Source organism: Drosophila persimilis, unplaced genomic scaffold (genome assembly GCF_003286085.1).
Source record: "Drosophila persimilis strain 14011-0111.01,24,50 unplaced genomic scaffold, DperRS2 tig00000000-arrow-pilon, whole genome shotgun sequence".
Classification (NCBI taxonomy): domain Eukaryota; kingdom Metazoa; phylum Arthropoda; class Insecta; order Diptera; family Drosophilidae; genus Drosophila; species Drosophila persimilis.
Window position 1 is genome coordinate 3178215 of NW_020825288.1, and position 19261 is coordinate 3197475.

Genomic DNA, 19261 nt, shown 5'->3' on the forward strand with positions numbered 1-19261 from the left:
GAATCTGCACTTCGATCCTCTTTTTTGCGGAACCGTTTTTCCGTTCGTTGGAAGTCATTTTCGTATTCTTTTGAAACCATTTTCCTCCTCCTTCTAAATGTTTATTTATGATTTTTTGTATGTTGACTAGCGTTTTTTTTCTAGCAATTTGAGACCAAATGCGCTCGCTTTTCCTCCGATTTCCTTTTTGGCAAATGTTTGCATAGAAATTCTGAATTCCTTTCGATTTGTTCCACATCCATATGCATAGGCCGGCCTGACCTATGACCTCAGTTGCGGCATGTGGCCGTAACAGCTGTCAACGTCCACGGTCCCCTTGTCCTTGGCATGCCCATGCTCGCCCACATATTAACCTTTATGACCCGACTCTGCCGCCGTTTATTTATAGGTGGTAAGTGGAAAAAATTCCAGAAAAGGGCAACTAGCTCAATGGAGCAACATCTGAGGCTGGGTGGAAGTCTGACCGAAATAAATGACAGCATAATGCTGATGGGAATGCTACATAATGGGCTCTCGTTTCTATTTCCATTTCCATCGGCAGCAAGTGCTAACCAGGAAACAATGGGCACAATCAATAATTTTGTCTCTCATTTGCTGATGGCGAAATCGAGGTTACAGCCGCTTGCAAAAATAGAAAAAAAAATAGGAAAAATAGATAAAGAAACAATGTCACTTGATTGAGAATTATTCTCGGAGCTGCCACAGAAATACGGTTACAGCGGGAGGGAGGGGGAGAAAGACAAATGTTTCGTTTGTTCTTTGACCTGGGGAAATGACAAACTCGACCTTATTAAGGGGAAACGTCGAACAAATTGAAAAGCAAACTTGTTTTGGGTAGAAGCCCTCCCAAAGTCGATATGCAGATAACCATAAATAAGACAACTTTACCTTGGTTTAACTTGAATACTTTATTAAAGCCCATTTGTTTCGCTTCTTTCGTTTTCTTTGCAGGTTGCACAAGTGGAACAAAGCCGATTTTAATGAGCTCGTGGCAGTGGCAACACATGAGCCCAGCACTTGTCCCTGCCAGCCAACTATAAATGGCAACAGGCTGGAGGTTTATGCGAAAAGTTGCAGAAAGTAATAAGCCAACAAAACACAGCACAAGCCAAGGCAAATCCAAGGAACAATAAAGAAGAGCCATCAAAAGACCAAAAGAAACTAACCGAAGAAAAACGCTTAAATCAGCAAAAGGAAAACTCTGGAAGGCAGGGGAAAGTTTTCCTGGGACGCAACGTAACAGGATTCCATTTCCTGAACACAGCAATCCTCATCATCGGCTGCTTGGTCCTTGTTTTGCAAAGGATTACTTGTACCCGCACTCGTACTCGTATATATTATGCTGCAAACATGAAATACCCAAACGATACACGAATCATTGTGCTCATTTGCTGTTTGCTGCAAGGTGAGTGCAAAAGCATCCCATGTTCCCACACAATACAGCAGGAATGGAATAAATGGGGATACGAGCAGAACAATTTCCAGTTCAGTGGCTGCCACTGCCACAGTCACAGTGCCATGCGCGCGTGTCGACACCTTGCCAGTCAATAAAAAGCAAATTGTAACTGCTCGACAAAGTCACTTGTGGCGTTTTAACACCCAAACGCACATATGAAACCTTCTGTGCGTGTCGGGACCGAAACCTTCCCCCTTCCCAAAAAAAAAAAGGAGAATGCCCCACACTAATACGCTTCAGATGAAGACCCCATCCTGCCGCCTGCTCGTTTCACTTATTTCAGTTATTTCTCCTGTGTGCCGCATGCGGAGCGCATACAAATGAGTGAAGCATAGGCCAGAGGCCAGCGTTTGCCATGACGCCACTTGGGCCCTTCGGTCATATTCGCCTTTCTTTAAATAAAACATGATCATTTTTTTAATAGAATTTCCCTGAGCTTTATGTGCGGTATACTATGTCCCACCTATTCGCTCACCTGCTGAGAGATCTGACAATTTGTGCTTGTGTGTGTGTGCCAGAGTTGGCTCCATTTCGATTTGCTTACGCATCTGTCAAGTGCAGGCAAAGGAACGTGACATGACAGACACAGTTCGACTGCAGTAAACCTGCCACTTCCACATATCCATCTACCCATCCACCCATCTATCCATTCACTCAGCCACCCCTCCCCAAGGAAATCACTCACTCGTATTAAACGCCATTGACGCACGAGTACTGCAGGGGGTCGTCGCTGAACAGGCTGGGACAGTCGTGTAGGTGGCTGCATAAATTCCATTTCATTTTGCAAATATGTAATCGCACCCAAAGTGCACCTAGCAGCAGTAGTAGCAGCAGCACACACAACACACAATGCCACATCGATTTCCTCCCATCTCAACCATCAAGCAGCCTGCCTTTCTGTACCTCCCACGTTGGTGAAACAATAAAAGAAAACTTTGGCTGCATTGGTAAATTGTTTGTCGAACGTGCCACACTCCACTCCAGTCCCTGCCATTTCCGCTTGTCTGAAACTTGCGCTGTTCTTGTGTGTTTCATTCAACTTTAAGTGGCTGCAAATGAATCGTCCGTCCAAATATTACCCATACGCCGTGAGGGCGGCGACAGTTTACATGCTTCTTGGCTTTCCCCCGTCCCCTTTGTCTGTGGCACAGCTATTGTTTTCCTTATTTTCAATTACATGCTAGCACTGCTTCTCTATTGCTCTGAATTCTGCCTTTTTCTGTCCGTTTTCGTTTCCGTATGCGTGTCGGCCTTCTCCCCTGATGAGCCAGCCAGCCATCACCTGCGGTTATTTTGATTTTAATTTGCTCGTTTCTCGCTCGTCAGTTGCTTGTCGCTGTCGGTGTTGCCGTTGCCGTTGCTCTCGTTGTTTCTATTTTATTCATAAATGTTTTGTTCGCTATCTCAGCGCACCAACACACTTGGAGCTCTAAGCACAGAGCCACACTTGCTCATTCGCACACATGCCTGTCAGAGTCCCTTAGAGTTGTGCTGTCGTTTTGCTTCTCTGTGTGAGGATTTGCGCCAGATTTGTGTCAACTTGAATACATCACAAACGCTTGAACAGATTTGCCTGTTGTTGAAACTACTGTTGTTGCTGTTGTTGTTGCTGTTCTTGTTGTTGTTGCTGCTGCTGTTGCTGCTTCTGTTGTTGTGTTGTGGTGTGGCTGTAAACAAAAAATGCACACGCAATCGCGCTGCGGCAACGGGGCGTATGAGTATTTCGCTTTCTCCCTCTGGCTCTGTGTTGCCTTTGAAAACTGTTGCATACTTTTTTGCGCGGCTGCCGCTGCCTCTGTTGTTGAAGCATTGTTCTTGTTGTTGCCACGCAGCCTTGTGCGGCCCATGCCCATGCCCCTTCTGCCGCATGGCTGTTGCAAGGATACCCTTTGTTGTTGCTCGGTTACTGCACAAACTAAACTAAAACTATCCCAAAGGCTTTTTCATTACAATTTCGCTTAGGTTTTTCGCTCTCAACCCCTTCTGCTGGATTTCTCTCTCTCTCTGGGATAATTCAGCTTTCGCTTCTACTGCTGAATTTTTTAATATAATTGTTTGCTTACTTATTTGGGGCAAGGCCAAATGAATGGCCAGCGTTGTGAAGTTTTGGTCCGAAGAGTGTTTCTTAAACGCAATTAATAAACCAACGCTAAACGAAATTTAAACTGTCAATGAAACAATAAATATTCATTAGGGATAGGGACCGCAATGAGCACCATGAAAAAGGTAAGACTATAACCGAATGTCAGAGTTTTAATGAAGTCTAGACGATGCAAATGAGGCAACAACAAAAAAAACACAAGAAACCAGACCTTAATGAGCTGCCTCTCCAAGTGGCTGGCATTTCACTATCCAGGGCCTGTCGTCCTTGTTGTGTCTTTTACTTTTTTGACACTTTTCGGCAACTTTTCCCTGGCACCCTATCTCGCATTGTCTGGGGGACACTGCAGGCTTTGGACAACACTTTGGCGTCGAATGATTTGCCAGATAGCAAAGTTTGCCAGCCTCTTTCCACGCCCTAAAGTGGGGCCACATAATTGCTGCGAAGGCGCAAACTCATTAGTGGTGTAAAGTTAAGCGCCATTCAACCGATCCCTCCCTCCTGCTAAACCGGTACCCGTACCCGTACTGTGCCACTGTGCCACTCAGATTTCCCATCATTGATAGCAAGTAAGCTGCTCCAACCGATTTCTGTTGCTTGCTTTATCTTCTAATGGCGGCCTTCATTATGCGCTATTTGGCAGCGCACTGTGGGTCAGTTTTCGCCCCATCGCCCCACCCATCTAGCACTCCTCCACCGCTCGACCCCTCCACCCATGTCCCTCCTTTGTTTGTCTTTCTACTTTTCCGTCCTTCGGTTCGTTCCCTTCTCTTCCCACCAGTTTGGTTTCCTTTCGTTTCGTTTCTGTTTGCCAATTTTATCGAATTATGCTAAACAGCCCCAACCTCGCACAAAACCGGTGGTGGGTGGGTCAGAGAACGGTGCCCGAGGACTTAGTTAACCTAAAGGTAAGCTGCCAGGTAACCTCTGGTCGAGTGGGCGGTTGGATTGGGAATAGGGGGAGGCCTGGCATGGCGTGGCCTGTTCAAATATGCGTTAATGAGCGAAATTATCATGCATACTAAATGATATTCTAAGGCCTGCCTCCCGCCACCACTCAGTCTTATGCATATTCAATTTACATCAAGTACCCCGCGTTGCTTTGCGGATACTTTACATAATAATTTAAATATGCAACATTATTTTAGTTCAAGGAACTGGCGGGAACAGTCAGGAGGCACACAGCGAGATATCTCGAACTTTTGTTCCCCAACATTCGTTCCCAGTGCCCGAGGGCACAGTGGGTGAAAAGCAGTTTTGTACTGAACTAACTTAATAAAAACTTGTAACTTTTCACTTCCTACAATACTCCTAAGTGAAAGGTGAATTTAAGAGAATAATTTATACAGAAACTCTCGCAAAAGCCACCCATTTTGCTGGGACTTTTAGGATAATTAGTCAGTCATCTCGTTCTCTATTTCCATCCGAGTGACGACCATCTATGGTTTCCCTTAGTAGAACTGCATTCGGGTAAAGCATTGACATACCCCTTTAAATGGGATTCCATTTGGGATTCCGTTCCCCTGTAATTTAATTTCGTATTTGAATGTAGGCTTTCGTCTGTCAATGGAATGGGAGGCTAGCGGAGAGGAGTGGGGCTAAAATTCTTTGATAATATCCCCCTTGCATACCCCGAAAGGCAATTTTAATCAGCTCTCATGCAACTTTCACCCATTGTCTGTGTGTGTCTGTGTGCATGTGTGTATGTGTGTATGTGTGCCACGAGCTGCTTGCCACCGGGCCGAGACCGAGCGCTGGCAGTGCTTTGTCTCGCTTTTCCTGGGCTGCTGCCAGCCTCCATTTGGCTCCAGCTACTCTGACGGGACTTTGCTGGTTTTTAATTAACATTAAGATACTTTGTTTTGTAGCCAGAATGACATGTGTTTGCTGCAGCTTCTGTTGTCTCGGCTCCTGCTTTGTCTTGCCACGTATCAAGGCGATCGCATCTGGGGACTGAGACTGGGACTGCGCCCCGACTTTTGTTGTGCCTGCCTCGCGAGCCGCTTAATTTCATTAAGAAGCCCATTTGTTGCCTTCGGCTGACTGACATCACCGCTGACAGGCTACGCCCACGCACCTGGAGGACGCACCTGGACGACGCACCTTGACTCGTTCATCAAAGCCGCGCTGTGGCTGTCATAAAAATTGGCTAATTAAATAACGCGTGCCGCCATTAAGACCCACGCAGAGTACCAAATATTCTTGCTAATTAATGGCAAAATGTAATTACTTCAAATGAATGTGTAGAACTTTGAGGGGAGATGAAACTCTACTGCAAATGTTGGTTCGGTATTCGGGAATGCATTTAAATGTTTCTTAATCACAAAATTGATAGCAGATTGCCGAAAGTTTGTTGGAAATCAAAATTGTTTATAGGACTCCCAACGCATACCACACATGAGCACAAGACCACAATCATTCTGCCAATCCATTTCCATTCGACATTTCAATCCGTTTCTAGTGGCCCCCGGGAGTTGGTAAAAGTTGTGCAGCTGCAATGGAAAAGTTTTGTTCGCAAAGCCCCAGCTCAGAGACTGTCAATCTGTTTAATCCAATTCAATTGCTGATGTCTTTAAGCGGCTTCTGAAGTTCTCCCTACACTTACAGCTACAGTTTCAGCTACAGCTACAGCTACAGCTGCCAATGGTCAATTAGCTGACAGCTCTGCTCCTAATGGTCAGCCATTTTTGTCCAAATATTCAAATATTTATGACGACTGGCAGGGCGGACCTAGTCCTAGAAGTAGCAGCTAGAATTCCAATTTAACGCTGAGTGAACAGCTCCGCGTTTCCTCGAAATAAACCACTAAACGACGTATTTATTCAGTGGAATGGCAAGTGACAGCAGGGATGCGGATAACAGCCAATATCCTGTGGGAGGGCGGTGGTGGTATGGCAGCTCATAATTTGTGGCCTCGCCGTGGCTCTGTTTCGCTGTAATTTTACAAAGGATTAAGCCCGATTACGCACTCATTTATTAATATTTACGAGCCGCTCGACACAGGATAACAGATAGCCATGTCGCATGGTGTCATGTCCTGGCCCATCTCCCCGTCCACCCTTCCCCCATTTCCCCATTCCAGGGTTACTCATAAATAAGCAATTGACGATCTATCCGTTGGTCCTTTTTAATTAAAACAATAATTGTGTGTCCTGGCCAAGGGTATGGGTATGGGTGTGGGTATGGACAGGGACCACGGGGTAGAGACCACTATATATAGTATATACATAGTGGCCTTTTCTAGAGGACAAATCAATTATGCAAATTTCTCCTTCAACAGGAGCCGGAGCGGGAACAAGGCAGGCGGAAAATCTGCGCCATCAACGCCATCAACGAAAAAAAAAGACTCGACTTGACTCGACAAGGAAAACGTTGGAAATATTTTAATTTTCGTTCGCTCTTGTTATGACTGGCGCAATCCCCCTGGAGGCGAGCACTCGCTTGCTTTCGATGCGCCCTTTTCTTATGCAAATATGTGCCCCATATCCTTGGGCGCCTTGGGAGCTTATTGATTTTCGGGGCGCTGATTTCAATATTCCCCGTATTTATCCTTGTGCTTATCCTTGCCGTCCCCAGGTCTGGCCGTGGGCCTGCGCATGATCAAGGTCTCCATTCCTGCCTACAAGCTGCGGGGCGAGTCCGCCTTCCTCGAGTGCCAGTACGAGCTGAACCGCACCCACCACCTGGGCCTCGGTGGCCATGGCCTGCAAACCCACTCGGATCACAGCTACGGCCGCAACCACGACCGACCGTCTCACGCCGGAGACTTCCACTACCCGGATGGGCCGGAGTCGGTGGACGATGAACGACCGCCACATCGTGGTCGGATGCACCAGGGCCAGCGACAGCATGGACAGCGCCAGCGTCAGCGTGACCGTGAGCCGATCGCCATGGGACAGTACCGCAACCCGCCGCCACTGACGCCGCCAGAGAAGTCACCCTACGGCCACAGCGTGTATCGCGGGAGTGCCGCCTCCGGGTACCTGGGCGCCCATGTAGGCGCCAGCACCCACAGCGGCGGCAGCATCAGTACCAACGGGGGCTCCATGGGCTACATGCCGGAATTCGACAGAACGGACAGCTTCGGAGACAGCGCCGAGGAGGAGGATGAGGATGAGGAGGAGCTGGCCGAGGAGGGCGAGGCCCTATACGCCATCAAGTGGTACAAGGACAACGAGGAGTTCTATCGCTATGTGCCAAAGGCCCGACCCCCCAAGACCAGCTACCGCGTGGATGGAGTCCGTGTCATTGTGAGTATCCCTCCCACCCAGAGATTATGTTTGTCCAGGCTGATTGTTCCCATTGCAGGAGGAGCTCTCCGATGCCAGCCGCGTGCTGCTGCGAGGCCTCACCCTCAACTCCACCGGCCTCTACCGATGCGAGGTCTCCGCGGAGGCGCCCAACTTCTCATCGGTGCAGGGCGAGGGCCGCATGGATATTGTCTGTAAGTAGCCGAAAATTTCAATCAATTCCGAAGCACGTTCTGCATTATTTTGTTGCACTACTCAGGGAAGCAACAACCCAGCGAAAATGTTTGTTCGAAAAATGTCGATTCAATTACAAAGGACAAAGGCAAATATTGAAAGGACAAATAGAGTGTACCCTCAAGAGGGTGGCAGATGATACCCTCAGGATGTATGCAGATTTTAGATCCTGTATCCTTTCCCCCAGGCAGTTTGTTTGCTCATTTATCGGCATGCATGCAGATGCGTTTGGAATATTATTCATGGCTATCCAATGCACATCGAATATATTCCACTCCCTTCTCTGTGCCTTTGCATATTCATACTCGTACACCAATATATTGGAATCGTTTAAAAATCAGTTAAAATTAATGAAAACCATATTTAAAAATCACTTTGGTATTATTTTCATAGCCTCATTTCAAGCACTTATCCCAAACTGTTTTCATTACGGGCCAAACTCTGACCTGACCTTCATTAGAATTATTCCGCCAGCCATTTACTATTATTGTTTTTTGGGATAAGCTTTAGCGATTCTAATTTGAATATTTAAACCGTGTGGTCCGTTTCCTACAGCAAATCCCACGCAAATCTCTCCTGGACCTCTCCACCTCTCCTTCCACCTCGCATGAATCCCAGAATCGGATAGAGTGTATTTTTGCAGCTTCTACGAGGACTCACACTCGTGCTGGCCCCTGGCTTTGGTCGCCTAATGCGACTGGGGAGCGCTGTTTGTTTGTGGGTTTTTAGGGAATGCTTTTAAAAAGCAATTCATAAGCTTTAGTTGCGCAACAGCATATTTCTGTAATCCAAGCTCGGTCTCTCTCTGTTTTTTAACGGTTTACACTGGCGCTAAACTTTTCCTGCACCAACGCTGCCCTCTCCACCCCTTGTTGCAGTATTTTTTCCGTATTTGTATTTATTTTAAACCAAATGGCCAGCAGCAAAAAGAGAATATATAAAAATGGCAAAAGCCTCGGCCCCCTCCTCGTCCTCGTCCTCAGTCTGCGGGAATATCAACATGGCAGTGGTTGGGGGCAAGCGATTTATAAGTTAAAATGCCATTTTAATGGATATTTCCGCAGCCCGGCCGCTTACTCGCACAACATATTTTGTGTAGTCCTCCCCGTGTAGAGAAGGAGGACGAGGACCTTCCCCCATTGCTTTATCTGTGTGTTTTATGTTCTATTTGAGCAACGAAAAAATATTTATTTGTATATCCCATTGGATTCGGCGGTGCCCGTGCCCGTGCCCCCACCCTCTCCGTCCAGCACCACTGGATGTGTGCTCGGCAAATATTTGCAGGGCAAAGCAAACCAAAAAAAATTGTTAATAAATTACTCGACCAAAGGGGGGCCGAAAAACGAAAGCCGCAGCAAATATTTATTGACGATTCTTTGTGGGGACTTTGAACATAGGAATCATAGTCCAGTATGAAAGATAATATTAAGTGAATAGCACAATTTTCTATGTAAATCAGTGCTTGAACAGATTTCAGTTTATATATTTCGAAAGAGAAACTCGTCTAGCCAGAAAGTTAAGTGAATATCATAATAATGCTTTGTTAATGCTTGGTTAAGGTCCCAATGCTGTATGCGTGTGCAATTGCGGGTTTTGGCTATGCGTGTAAGAGCGTCACAGATAGGTTTGAGATTAAGCACTTCAGCGGGAAAATGCTATGAATCTGGTATGGTATATAGTATGAATGACTACGAACTATAGGAAACTCAAATAAGCGGCTAATTTATCAACAATGGTAAGTAATGCCTAATATACATATCCTTCGGGGTAGTAGAAGCCAGGTAATATTTATATTAATAAGAACCTGCCATCGACAAATCGTATATATTTGTATGGTTTGCTCGAACAGTGTCCAGTAGGGAATATAGAATAAATAACTGTACGACAATAAAAACATTCCAAGAGGAGGCCTATTCATATTTCTGTTTATGGTAATCAACAATCAACAATTTATATATGCAATACCATTTTGTTTCTTTCAGTTCTCCCCCGCGATGGTCCGCACATCAGGGGCCAGCAGTATCAGTATCAAATTGGCGAATATCTATATTTAAATTGCACGTCGGGGAAATCGCATCCGGCCTCGCATCTGCAGTGGTTTGTCAATGAGCAGCCGGTGAGTTTGTTAACACCAAATTTATTCCACCTGCCACCCTTTTTTTCAGCCCCGCTTCCATTTTTCCTCCCAAACAAATAAAACAGAACAACATTTACCCTTTTTTTTATCGGCCGTGCACCTAAACGGTCATGCACCCTCCTCCCCTCGCTAATCAAGACCTTTCGGCAGTGGGCAGTGGGGCGGATGGGGGGAATCGGTGAAAAGAAATGTCGGAATTATGCATACAGTAAATATTTGAGCCTCTAACAACGCGGCAGACAACGACCCCCGGGGGCGGAACCGTGCAGAACCGTGCGGATCCGGGGCTGGACTCCATCCAAAGTCCGGGGGAAAGGCTCAGCTGCCGAGCAGGTTTTTGAAATTATTTCATGAACAAAAATCATGTTCCCTCGTATATTCCGCATATTCGGGGCTTTCCATCGTTCTCGTCGAGCCCTCGCTTTTGGCTTTGGCATGTTTTATGGCCGAATGTTGGGGGCTTAGGTATGGAAGGTGTGTGGGTGCAGTGCAGGGATGGGTCTGGGTCTGGGGCTGGGCCATCCATCTGGCCGAAAGCTCGCTTCATGTCTGCCAGAGCCGTAGCCGGAACAGAAAATATACTGGTAGAGGGACTGCGATTGGGGGGAGAGGGAGAGGGTGGCAGTGCAGTGCATTTTATCGTCGACGTTGACTACATGGCACTCAAATTGTGTGAATCGAGGCGTTAAGGTACGAGTTAGTTCATTGTACCATGCTACCTCTCGCACTCTCACGTTCTACCTCTCTCTTTCTGGTGGATACACCATTCTGGACCCCCTGAACGAACCTACCCCACAGCAGCTCTCGTGTTCCATTGTATAAATACGAGAAAAATCAATAAGTGCGATTAGGCACGTTTCCCGGTTTATTTGCCTTCCAACAATGGCAGCTCGTCGCCGCCGCCTCCGCGTCCCTTCGTCCTGGCCACCACCTCACCCTTCTCAGCCGTCAAATAAATAAAATGGAGGATAAAGAACAATGAAATTGTTGAACGTTTATTTAATAACATTTGTCATGCAGTCAGGCAACGGCCCCAACCCTCCAATAGCAGCTTCAATTGTCCAACATGTCTTGTATGCTTGTTTCCCTCCCTCCTCCTGCCAAGCAACTCTGCAATTTACAATAAAAATGTCCATCAGAATGATGAAAATATTCCGGCAATTCACCCGAAAAACTTATAATGCCCCGGCATTGGTATTGGTCAGGCCACAAACTGCGTAGAAATACATTTTTCTGGTAGATTGCTTGGCATGCGACAGGCATTTTTTAAGGCCCTCATTTTGTAGCCTGGCTGCCACGACAGCTGTTTGTTGTGTATGCAGAGCCGTTCCCTGGCCTCCACATTTTTAATTTATACTTTTAAAATTTCCATTTTAAATTCAGGCGTTTTGTATCCGGTTCCTGCAATGGGACCCCATAAAGAAACGCCAACCAATCGGCTAACAAATGGCAACAATTTCGCTGGCAAAGTGTTGCTCCCCGCCCGCCGTTCCATTCGAATTCGAATTCCCAGTCCGATTACACTCCCAGAGCCTCTCTCCCACTCAGTCCCCAACCCAGAGAACAGAGCCCAGAGCCCACAGAAGAGAACCCAATTTCCGAAGAAAATCGAAAAAGGGAAGGCAAGGAAAAGTTCAAGTTATTTATTTGAGCATTTCACATTTTTTATCAGGTCTGCACATTTTTCTTATTTATGGCAAATGATTTTATTTCTTTTCGGGCAAAGCTTAAGTGTGGACCTATAACCCCTACGTGGGGGAACTCCACTTCCACTTCCACTTCCACTTCCGCCCCTCAGAAAGGCAGTGCACTCTGCTGACAGCAGCAAACACTGAAAGGGAGGAATTATCAAGCTCTTGTAATTGTAACCTTCAGCTCAGACTCTCCCCGTCTCAGCAGCCCCAACTCCCAAGCTCCAAGATGGGAATACAAAAGCGTCCCCTTAAGCATTTGCCAGACATGGGCCAGACACGCCCCCTGCTCGTGGCTGGTGGCTCGTGGCTGTTGCTCATACGCCGTGTGTCAACCCCTGGCCAGGGTCGGAAACTCTTCTTTATAGAAGGTGACTCCTTCCAGTCGGCAGTTCCTTAAGCTTCCTTCCGGATGCAGAACATTTAATTTCGCTCTCAGACCTTCCCCATTTAAAACTTTGCTCTCTTGTTCCGTGTTCCATTGCAGATCCTGGACGAGCATTACCTGTACAAATACAACGATATCGTGCACAAACACGGGCTAATCACCTCGACGCTGGGCCTGCAGCTGCCGCTGGAGTCGCGCCACTTCCACGACGGCGACATGCGCGTCAAGTGCCTGGCCAGCATATCCCCGGTCCTGTGGAAGGGCGGCAAGGAGAGCGTACTCCAGCGGCGGCCGGGCATCATTGACAATCGGGAGGCCATGCTCCTGGGTGAGTGAACTTTGAACACGACAACTGTCAGCACTCGACTAATTCAATTCAATTGCTTTCTACATCTACCTCTGTGTGTATCTGTGTGTGGCTGTGGTATGTGTAGTGAGAAGTGCAGCTGGTCATTCGCAGAACAGTCTACTGCGCGCCCTTACCATCACCATCATTGTGGCCCGCGCGTGTCAGTGGCTACTCGGCTCGGAGCTGACCTAAGCGACCAGAGGCACGCCCCTGCCTCTGCCACCCAGACTCGTTTCAATTAACATGAATTCATTTTCAATTCAATTCAATTGCAATTGCAGAGCATAAATGGTGATTTTGTATACTTTAAGTGTAATATCCTTAGTTTTTAAGAGCAAACCGCATGAGATCAGATCAGATCGGAACGAACAGGACAGACGACAGGGGCACTGGATCACAGGATCACCAATCAAAAGGCGACAAATTGGGTAAATGTGCTATAGCATGTAAAAATCATTAAGAAAGCAACCAAATACATAGTATTAAAAGGCAGGGGAGTCAGCAAGCACTCAGCCACTACCTTAAAACACTGCTTAATGCAGGAGCAGGCCGGAACCGAAACTGAAACGGAGGCTAGAATACAGCAGAGCGGAATTCAATTACCAAAATTGTTGAGCAAGTGAATTCCCATCCGGAATATCATGCATCCACTTCAGACAACTCCAATCCCGCCCCATTCTCGCCCCAGCCGTGGGCTCGTTGTGCGTAATTTCTGTGTAAATACTTCAATGGGAGGACTAAAGGCTAAAGTCCAAGGCAAACTCCGAGCTCTTGTCCAATAATGTCTCATTGGCATCAGCTTCGAATGGGAGCTGGAACTTTGCCATAACAGATGCTAAAACTAGATAATTCCTAAAACAAAAACGAGAAACGAAAGCTGCAAGAATGAAGAGTGCAACGACATTTTAGTTTTTCGGTCTATTTATTCTGTTATTCTGGCCATTGAAGGGAATTTTAGTTTGTATTTAGTTTTGTAATTGCTTTTAAAAGAACAGAACAGAACAGAAGAGAACTGTGAATATGCATGAGTTAGCCTAGCTTTCAAGAATTGTCAAAAACTATATGCACATTCCCATTGTAAGACCCTTTGAAGTACAGCTTCCTGAATAAATGTGAACACTGTATAAAAGAAAAACTGGATATTATCATATATTACATACATACATATATGCATAAGAACCTCTGTTTAACTAGAACCATAAGCCATCTGTTTAAGTTGTAGCTCTATCGAGGCGAACTATCGTTTGAAAATTCCATTGACTTGTACGTAGTATTACCAAAAAAAGAATACTTTCAAAGGCTCCCCCCAGATATAACTACTATATATAAAGATTATATGTATATGTATACAATAAACGACGAATGACGAGACCCGAGACCCGTGACCCCAGACCCCTTCTCCCAGAGTGTTTAAACAAATATAAATGTGAAAGCAAACATTGAGTTGTCGTTTCTTTATTGTTTTTTTTTTTTTGGTGGTACAGATACGGGTGCGGATACGGATGCGGAAGTGCTATCTGCAGGCAGCAACACGCACGCGGGCCATACAACAGTAGACATTAACACCTGTAAAACCCAAGGCGGCAACGGCAGCTCTCACACCCTTTGGCCAAAAGGTGTTAAAATCGTGGTTGCCTCTTGGAACGACAACAAAGGAGACACAACAAATTATATACATATACATACTCGTATGTGTGGCACATAAAAGCGCGCAAAGTTAAAATAACACGTACAAATTTTGTATGCAAACAAACCGCAGAGCACTCACACCCATATAAACAGACACATTCACACGTACATCCGCACACACATATCCAAGCAGAAGCACAGACACACACGGCCACGTTTACAGAGGCACGCACGGGATGGCCGCAAATGAAAAAATTGCGTGCAGCCTTTTAGGCGCTTTCGGTGGAAGCTCGTCTTGTTTCGCTTTTTTATTTGAGCCGGCTTCTGCTTCTGCTGCTTGTGCCACTGTGGCAGACCTCTCTCTCTTGCTCTTGTTCTTCGTTTGGCCAACATTTTGATGGCATACTAAACTTTATGCGAGGCGCACATAAATAGAAATGCGCGCAAAAAACTTTCACAAAGCAAGGGCCAAAATAAAACAAGGGAGTTGTTTTGGCGAGATGGTCAGACGGTTGAGGGGATGGCTGGAGCTGGAACACACGCAAACGCCGTGAGCCAGCCGGAATTCATGCGTGGCCAGCGGCAGTTTCCACTGGCATCCGCCTACCTATTTACCTTAGGCTGTGAGGCACCACAATTCCTAACCTCACTCAACCACCCACACGCAAGCACCTGGACCACCCATACCGCCCATAGCAAACCCCTCTACACGCTCTAGAGCGAGTGGGACCTTACCCATCTAATCTGGAACTGCACTTTGGCCAGTTTGACCAAAGATTTATGTGTGCCTTGCCTTGCATAAGCGGCGCCATTTAAATGTCTGGGATCCCCGAACCCAAACCCAAACCTCTGCCAGTGCCCCCCTTTCATCTCCATCATATGTTTGGGTTTGACCGGAAGTGGGCGGGCCTGGCCTCACTAGGCGGAAATGAGAGCAAGGGGGTGGAAACGAAAAAATTTATGACCTGCGATTGCATAGCTGATAAATTTAGCTTGCACTCAACTGGGCGCGGCCCCCGAGGCAGAGAGAGAGAGAGAGAGAGAGAGGAAGAGTTAACATCACAGCGATGGTGTTGGAAATTATGACGCGTCAATTCGTGGGTGGGTTGTCAGACACCACCACCCAACCACACAACCACCCAACCTGCAGAACCACTTCTCAGAGAGAGAGGTGCGTGCGGAAGTGACAGACTAAATTGCAGCGGGGCTGGAACAACAGTTGCTTTTGATTAAAGTTGCATTAAATTAGCCTCCACACACAGTCTCTCCCTCTGATTAATGAGTGCCGGAAAAGTTTTTGACAGCAAAACGGAGTTGCCTTTTGCTCTGTGGGCGGGGCATGGGCATGTGGCAGAGCGGCAGAGTGGCGTTGCAGTCAACATTTAATCAGTGGGAGACGCTGAAAGGGAATGATCAGTGAGCACTTTGGCTGATTGAAATTTACGGCCCGAAGATCCCTGAGTTTTTTGCCAGATTGATGGAGCCCATTAACCGGATACCGGACAGCAGATAGAGTAATCCCATCGGAATTATGCAATTCTGTTGACCGGACTTTCAGTGATAATCATGCAGAAGCATAGCACTTGACTTTTCGCAACCTTTTAAGTGCCCTGCACCACGGGACGGCTGCATACATACATGATATTGGTCTTGACACACGCAAAAAAAACAAAAAAAACAAAAAAAACAACACTGACCCGGCAGCATCATGCATAATTTATGTGGCAGCCATTCCTCTTGCGCCACACTCGATGCCATGCCCGTTAAGGGCAAATCACAATGCACTTTATTGCACAACGAAATGCAACAAAATAATATGCCATTCACATCGTTTTCTCGTCGATTGAAATGGTGAAATGAAATGGCAGAGGAGGAAAGAGAAAGGAGAGCAGAGGGGAGGAGCGGAGTTGACCACTTTGGCCATTTGCATAATATTGATTCCATTTGCCAGCTTCAATGCCGTGGAATACAGCACGTAATGCCCTTTCGAGTGCACCCCACACACACCCACATCCTCAACCATTCCAACTGGCTTTCATTCTATCGCATACATTCCCGCTGTGGACTATACAAATAAATTTCAGTGAGTTGTAACCGAATGGAATTGAGTAAATGGAAATCACATGAAATCGCCGCAGCTTCTGCCATAAGCATATGAAAGTCACTTTGGGCTGATGAACTGCAGCAGCCAGAGCCAGAGTCAGAGCCAGAGCCAGAGCCAGAGTCAGAGCCACACACCGAGACAGGCAGCCTCCATTAGAAAAACGCATTTAGTCGATGTTCGTCAATTAGGATCCCTCCCCCTAGGTACGAGAACGAAAAACGAAAAACGATAAATGCTAAAATGAGAAATGTCCGAAATGGAAGAGGATTTCAATGAAGCCGCCGTGCCTGTGGCTCCGTAATGATATTTCACCCGGATGCCAATGTCGATGCCGATGCCAGCTGCTTCGAAATTGTTCGCAATCAAGTTGGCCTCAGATTCAGGCAGGACTGCTACCAGGACTCCTCTGCATGGCAGGATGTGTGTCGTGGCCTCCTCGCTGTGCATGTGTCGTCCTGGCATGATGATCTTGCTGTGCCCGAAATGACACTCCCACTGGTGGCATTTGCATGCAAAACCGGCTTGTTACGTTATGAATACTCGTACCAGAGACAGGACACAGTCAGGACCATCGACCAGTGCTGCAGTAGCGTGTGTATTTACGGCCTAAATTAGCGGTCAAATGATGCACTTTGTGCTGGAAACTCGGACATGTCCATTTGGCTGGCGGCGGAGTACAGGGAGTAACTCTGCCACTGACAGCACGCCTCGCGGATATTAAGCCTTTGATTGATGGCCGCGAAATGTGGTAATAGTTTTTCGGCCTGCTCCTCTGCCTCTGCCTTATCTGGCCTTAGCTGTCATGCCAGATGCTGGTGCGCTTCCTTGGGCATATGCTGTGGGCGGGACAGAGTTCCAATTAGCTGAGCACCCTGTGTGGCAAGGCACCCTGTTGCTGTAACCAGCACAAAGGCATTCACATAAAGTGGTAACAAGTATGCGGCAATTAGCATTTAGCGAGCACCACATGCCAACCACAATGGCACGACACGGCACAGGACAGCGGAGTCTCTGGCTCCTCCTGCTGCTTCTGGTAGGGCGCTGCTGCAGGGTGTCCTGTCGACATAATACTATACATACAAAAACAAGGACAACCGACTGCTCCCACAAACACCCCCTAACTCGACTAGGCAATGGAATTACGAAGTGAACAATGTCATCGACAAAACACAAGAGCCAGCGCCATTCCCTGACCAGGAACCTCTTTTGTTTTGCCATTCCCCATTTGGGAGCCAAACATTTTACGCCCCCAACTACTCCTGATTACTTAACTAAATATGGCAGCTTATGGCGGGGCACGACATGTCCACTAAACTCTCTGATTTAGACGATTTGCATGTACAGGCGACTCGCCTGCGCTGCGTATGGCTGGGCGGATTGAAGCCGTGTGCGAGGCCCTAATTAGCTTGCCCCAAAGCATTTGCAACAGAATTATCAGCTAGAAGCTGCCCAGCCGCCACTGAGAGCGAACCTAATGAAGGTGAGGGCACCTGATTAGGCCGAGACACAGAAGCCGCAAGCTGGACGATTGGGATGGGGACATTAACTACTGTCATAAAGAAGAAACTCAAGGTTGATGCACTTGATGGCAATGACCTAAGCAATAAATGGGAATCTCAAGGCAAAACAATAGACTGTAAGCCAGAAGAGTTATGGGAATGGAAAAGCTGCAAAAGATTTGTTCTACTTTCCAGCTTTTTCCGTTTAAGCCAGGCACAGATTTTCCCAAATCGGACTCGCACTCTATCCCATCAAACGAATCGTTAAGTTGGCTCAAACACAATGAAGAAAAACTTTTCTTTGTAGTCTACTTTCTACTTTCTTAAAGGCTGAGTTCATTAGCATGTCGTCCCTTGGCCAATACTTTTCGTGCAACACTTCAAGGCACAGACAGGCCAATGGTGGATCTATGGTCTTATCGGGGAATTCTTATCTGGGCTACATAAATTCCTGCCTCGACTTGGGCGTCGGGAAAGTTTCTTGAGGTTTGCTACATGGGGCAACCGGCTGTGGGGGGCGCTAATTAAGACACGCAAAGTGCGGCTCTAAGACAAATGGTTCCGTAGCACGTAAGCGGCGCGTCAATCTTTGGCCCTGGGAGTCGTGGTGGTCCCTCCAATGCCGCCTCGAGGCTCAGACACTTTTCTCTCTCAGACTCCCAGCCGTGTTTTATTTTCGAAAAGTTTTTTCCCTCTACTCCCCGCCCTCTGCCTTCATTCGACGCCTCATAAAAAATGTCAATGAAGTGATTTATAAAAGAAGAGAAAAACCGCCCTCTCAGAGGAAAATATGCTAATGTGCATCCGTTAATCAGCGTCCACTGTCGCCGAGATGAACAGCGTTTGATAAGCCCAAGTTTTCATATTGCAAAAGGTATTCATTTGGCCGTCAGTGGGGGCTGGCCACTGGTCAGCGACTTATTAGGCAGCCTGTTATTTTGCAAACACCAAGGAGCCAACAATTTTTCGGCCCAAGCATAATGTCTTCATTGGCCTTCTCCCGTTTTGCCCAATTTTTTGCTTCGTTGTGTGTTCTTTTTTGCGTGCCTAGAGTTGCACATTAAATTTTAATGCCATATTTTATGCTTTCAGAATTTACATAAATTTATTCTAGCCGCAGAATGTGTGTTGGTGTGTATTTGTTTGTGGGGCCTAATCAAATCAAAAGAGTGACGGACCCACAAGCTTCCCTCTTCAGCTCCCTGCAGTCCAGCCATGAATTGCTAAGCAGACATGCAAAGTTTTCTGCTCGAATTGCCGGAGGTTCGACTCAAGGGTGGAGCACACGAAGAAGTCTCCCCACTCACAGATACGCTCACATGCTCACATACACACCTACAAACAATCACTCATGTTTGTGTGTGTTTTGATGTGGTTAGAAAAATTGCAGGCCACGTTGCGCATACGACGCGTTGCTTGGCAG

The 19261-nt window shown here is 46.8% G+C and overlaps 1 protein-coding gene across 1 annotated transcript; it reads left to right on the forward strand.

Annotated features, from left to right (window-relative positions):
• Positions 1–955: 955 nt before the first annotated feature.
• Positions 956–14035, forward strand: LOC6595024. The gene is made up of 6 exons (XM_002020140.2): positions 956–1405; positions 7134–7807; positions 7866–8001; positions 10024–10157; positions 12357–12585; positions 12692–14035. Exons 1-6 carry the CDS (start codon positions 1351–1353, stop codon positions 12796–12798), a joined length of 1335 nt encoding a protein of 444 aa, XP_002020176.1. The 5' UTR covers positions 956–1350; the 3' UTR covers positions 12799–14035.
• The last annotated feature ends 5226 nt before the right edge of the window (positions 14036–19261 follow it).

Bases quoted from the DNA above. Each gene is read 5' to 3' on its own strand.
- LOC6595024 (XM_002020140.2), top strand. From the start codon at position 1,351: ATGAAATACCCAAACGATACACGAATCATTGTGCTCATTTGCTGTTTG. The intron at 7,808-7,865 runs GTGAGTATCCCT...TTCCCATTGCAG, and splicing joins TGGATGGAGTCCGTGTCATT to GAGGAGCTCTCCGATGCCAG. The intron at 12,586-12,691 runs GTGAGTGAACTT...TGGTATGTGTAG, and splicing joins TCGGGAGGCCATGCTCCTGG to TGAGAAGTGCAGCTGGTCAT.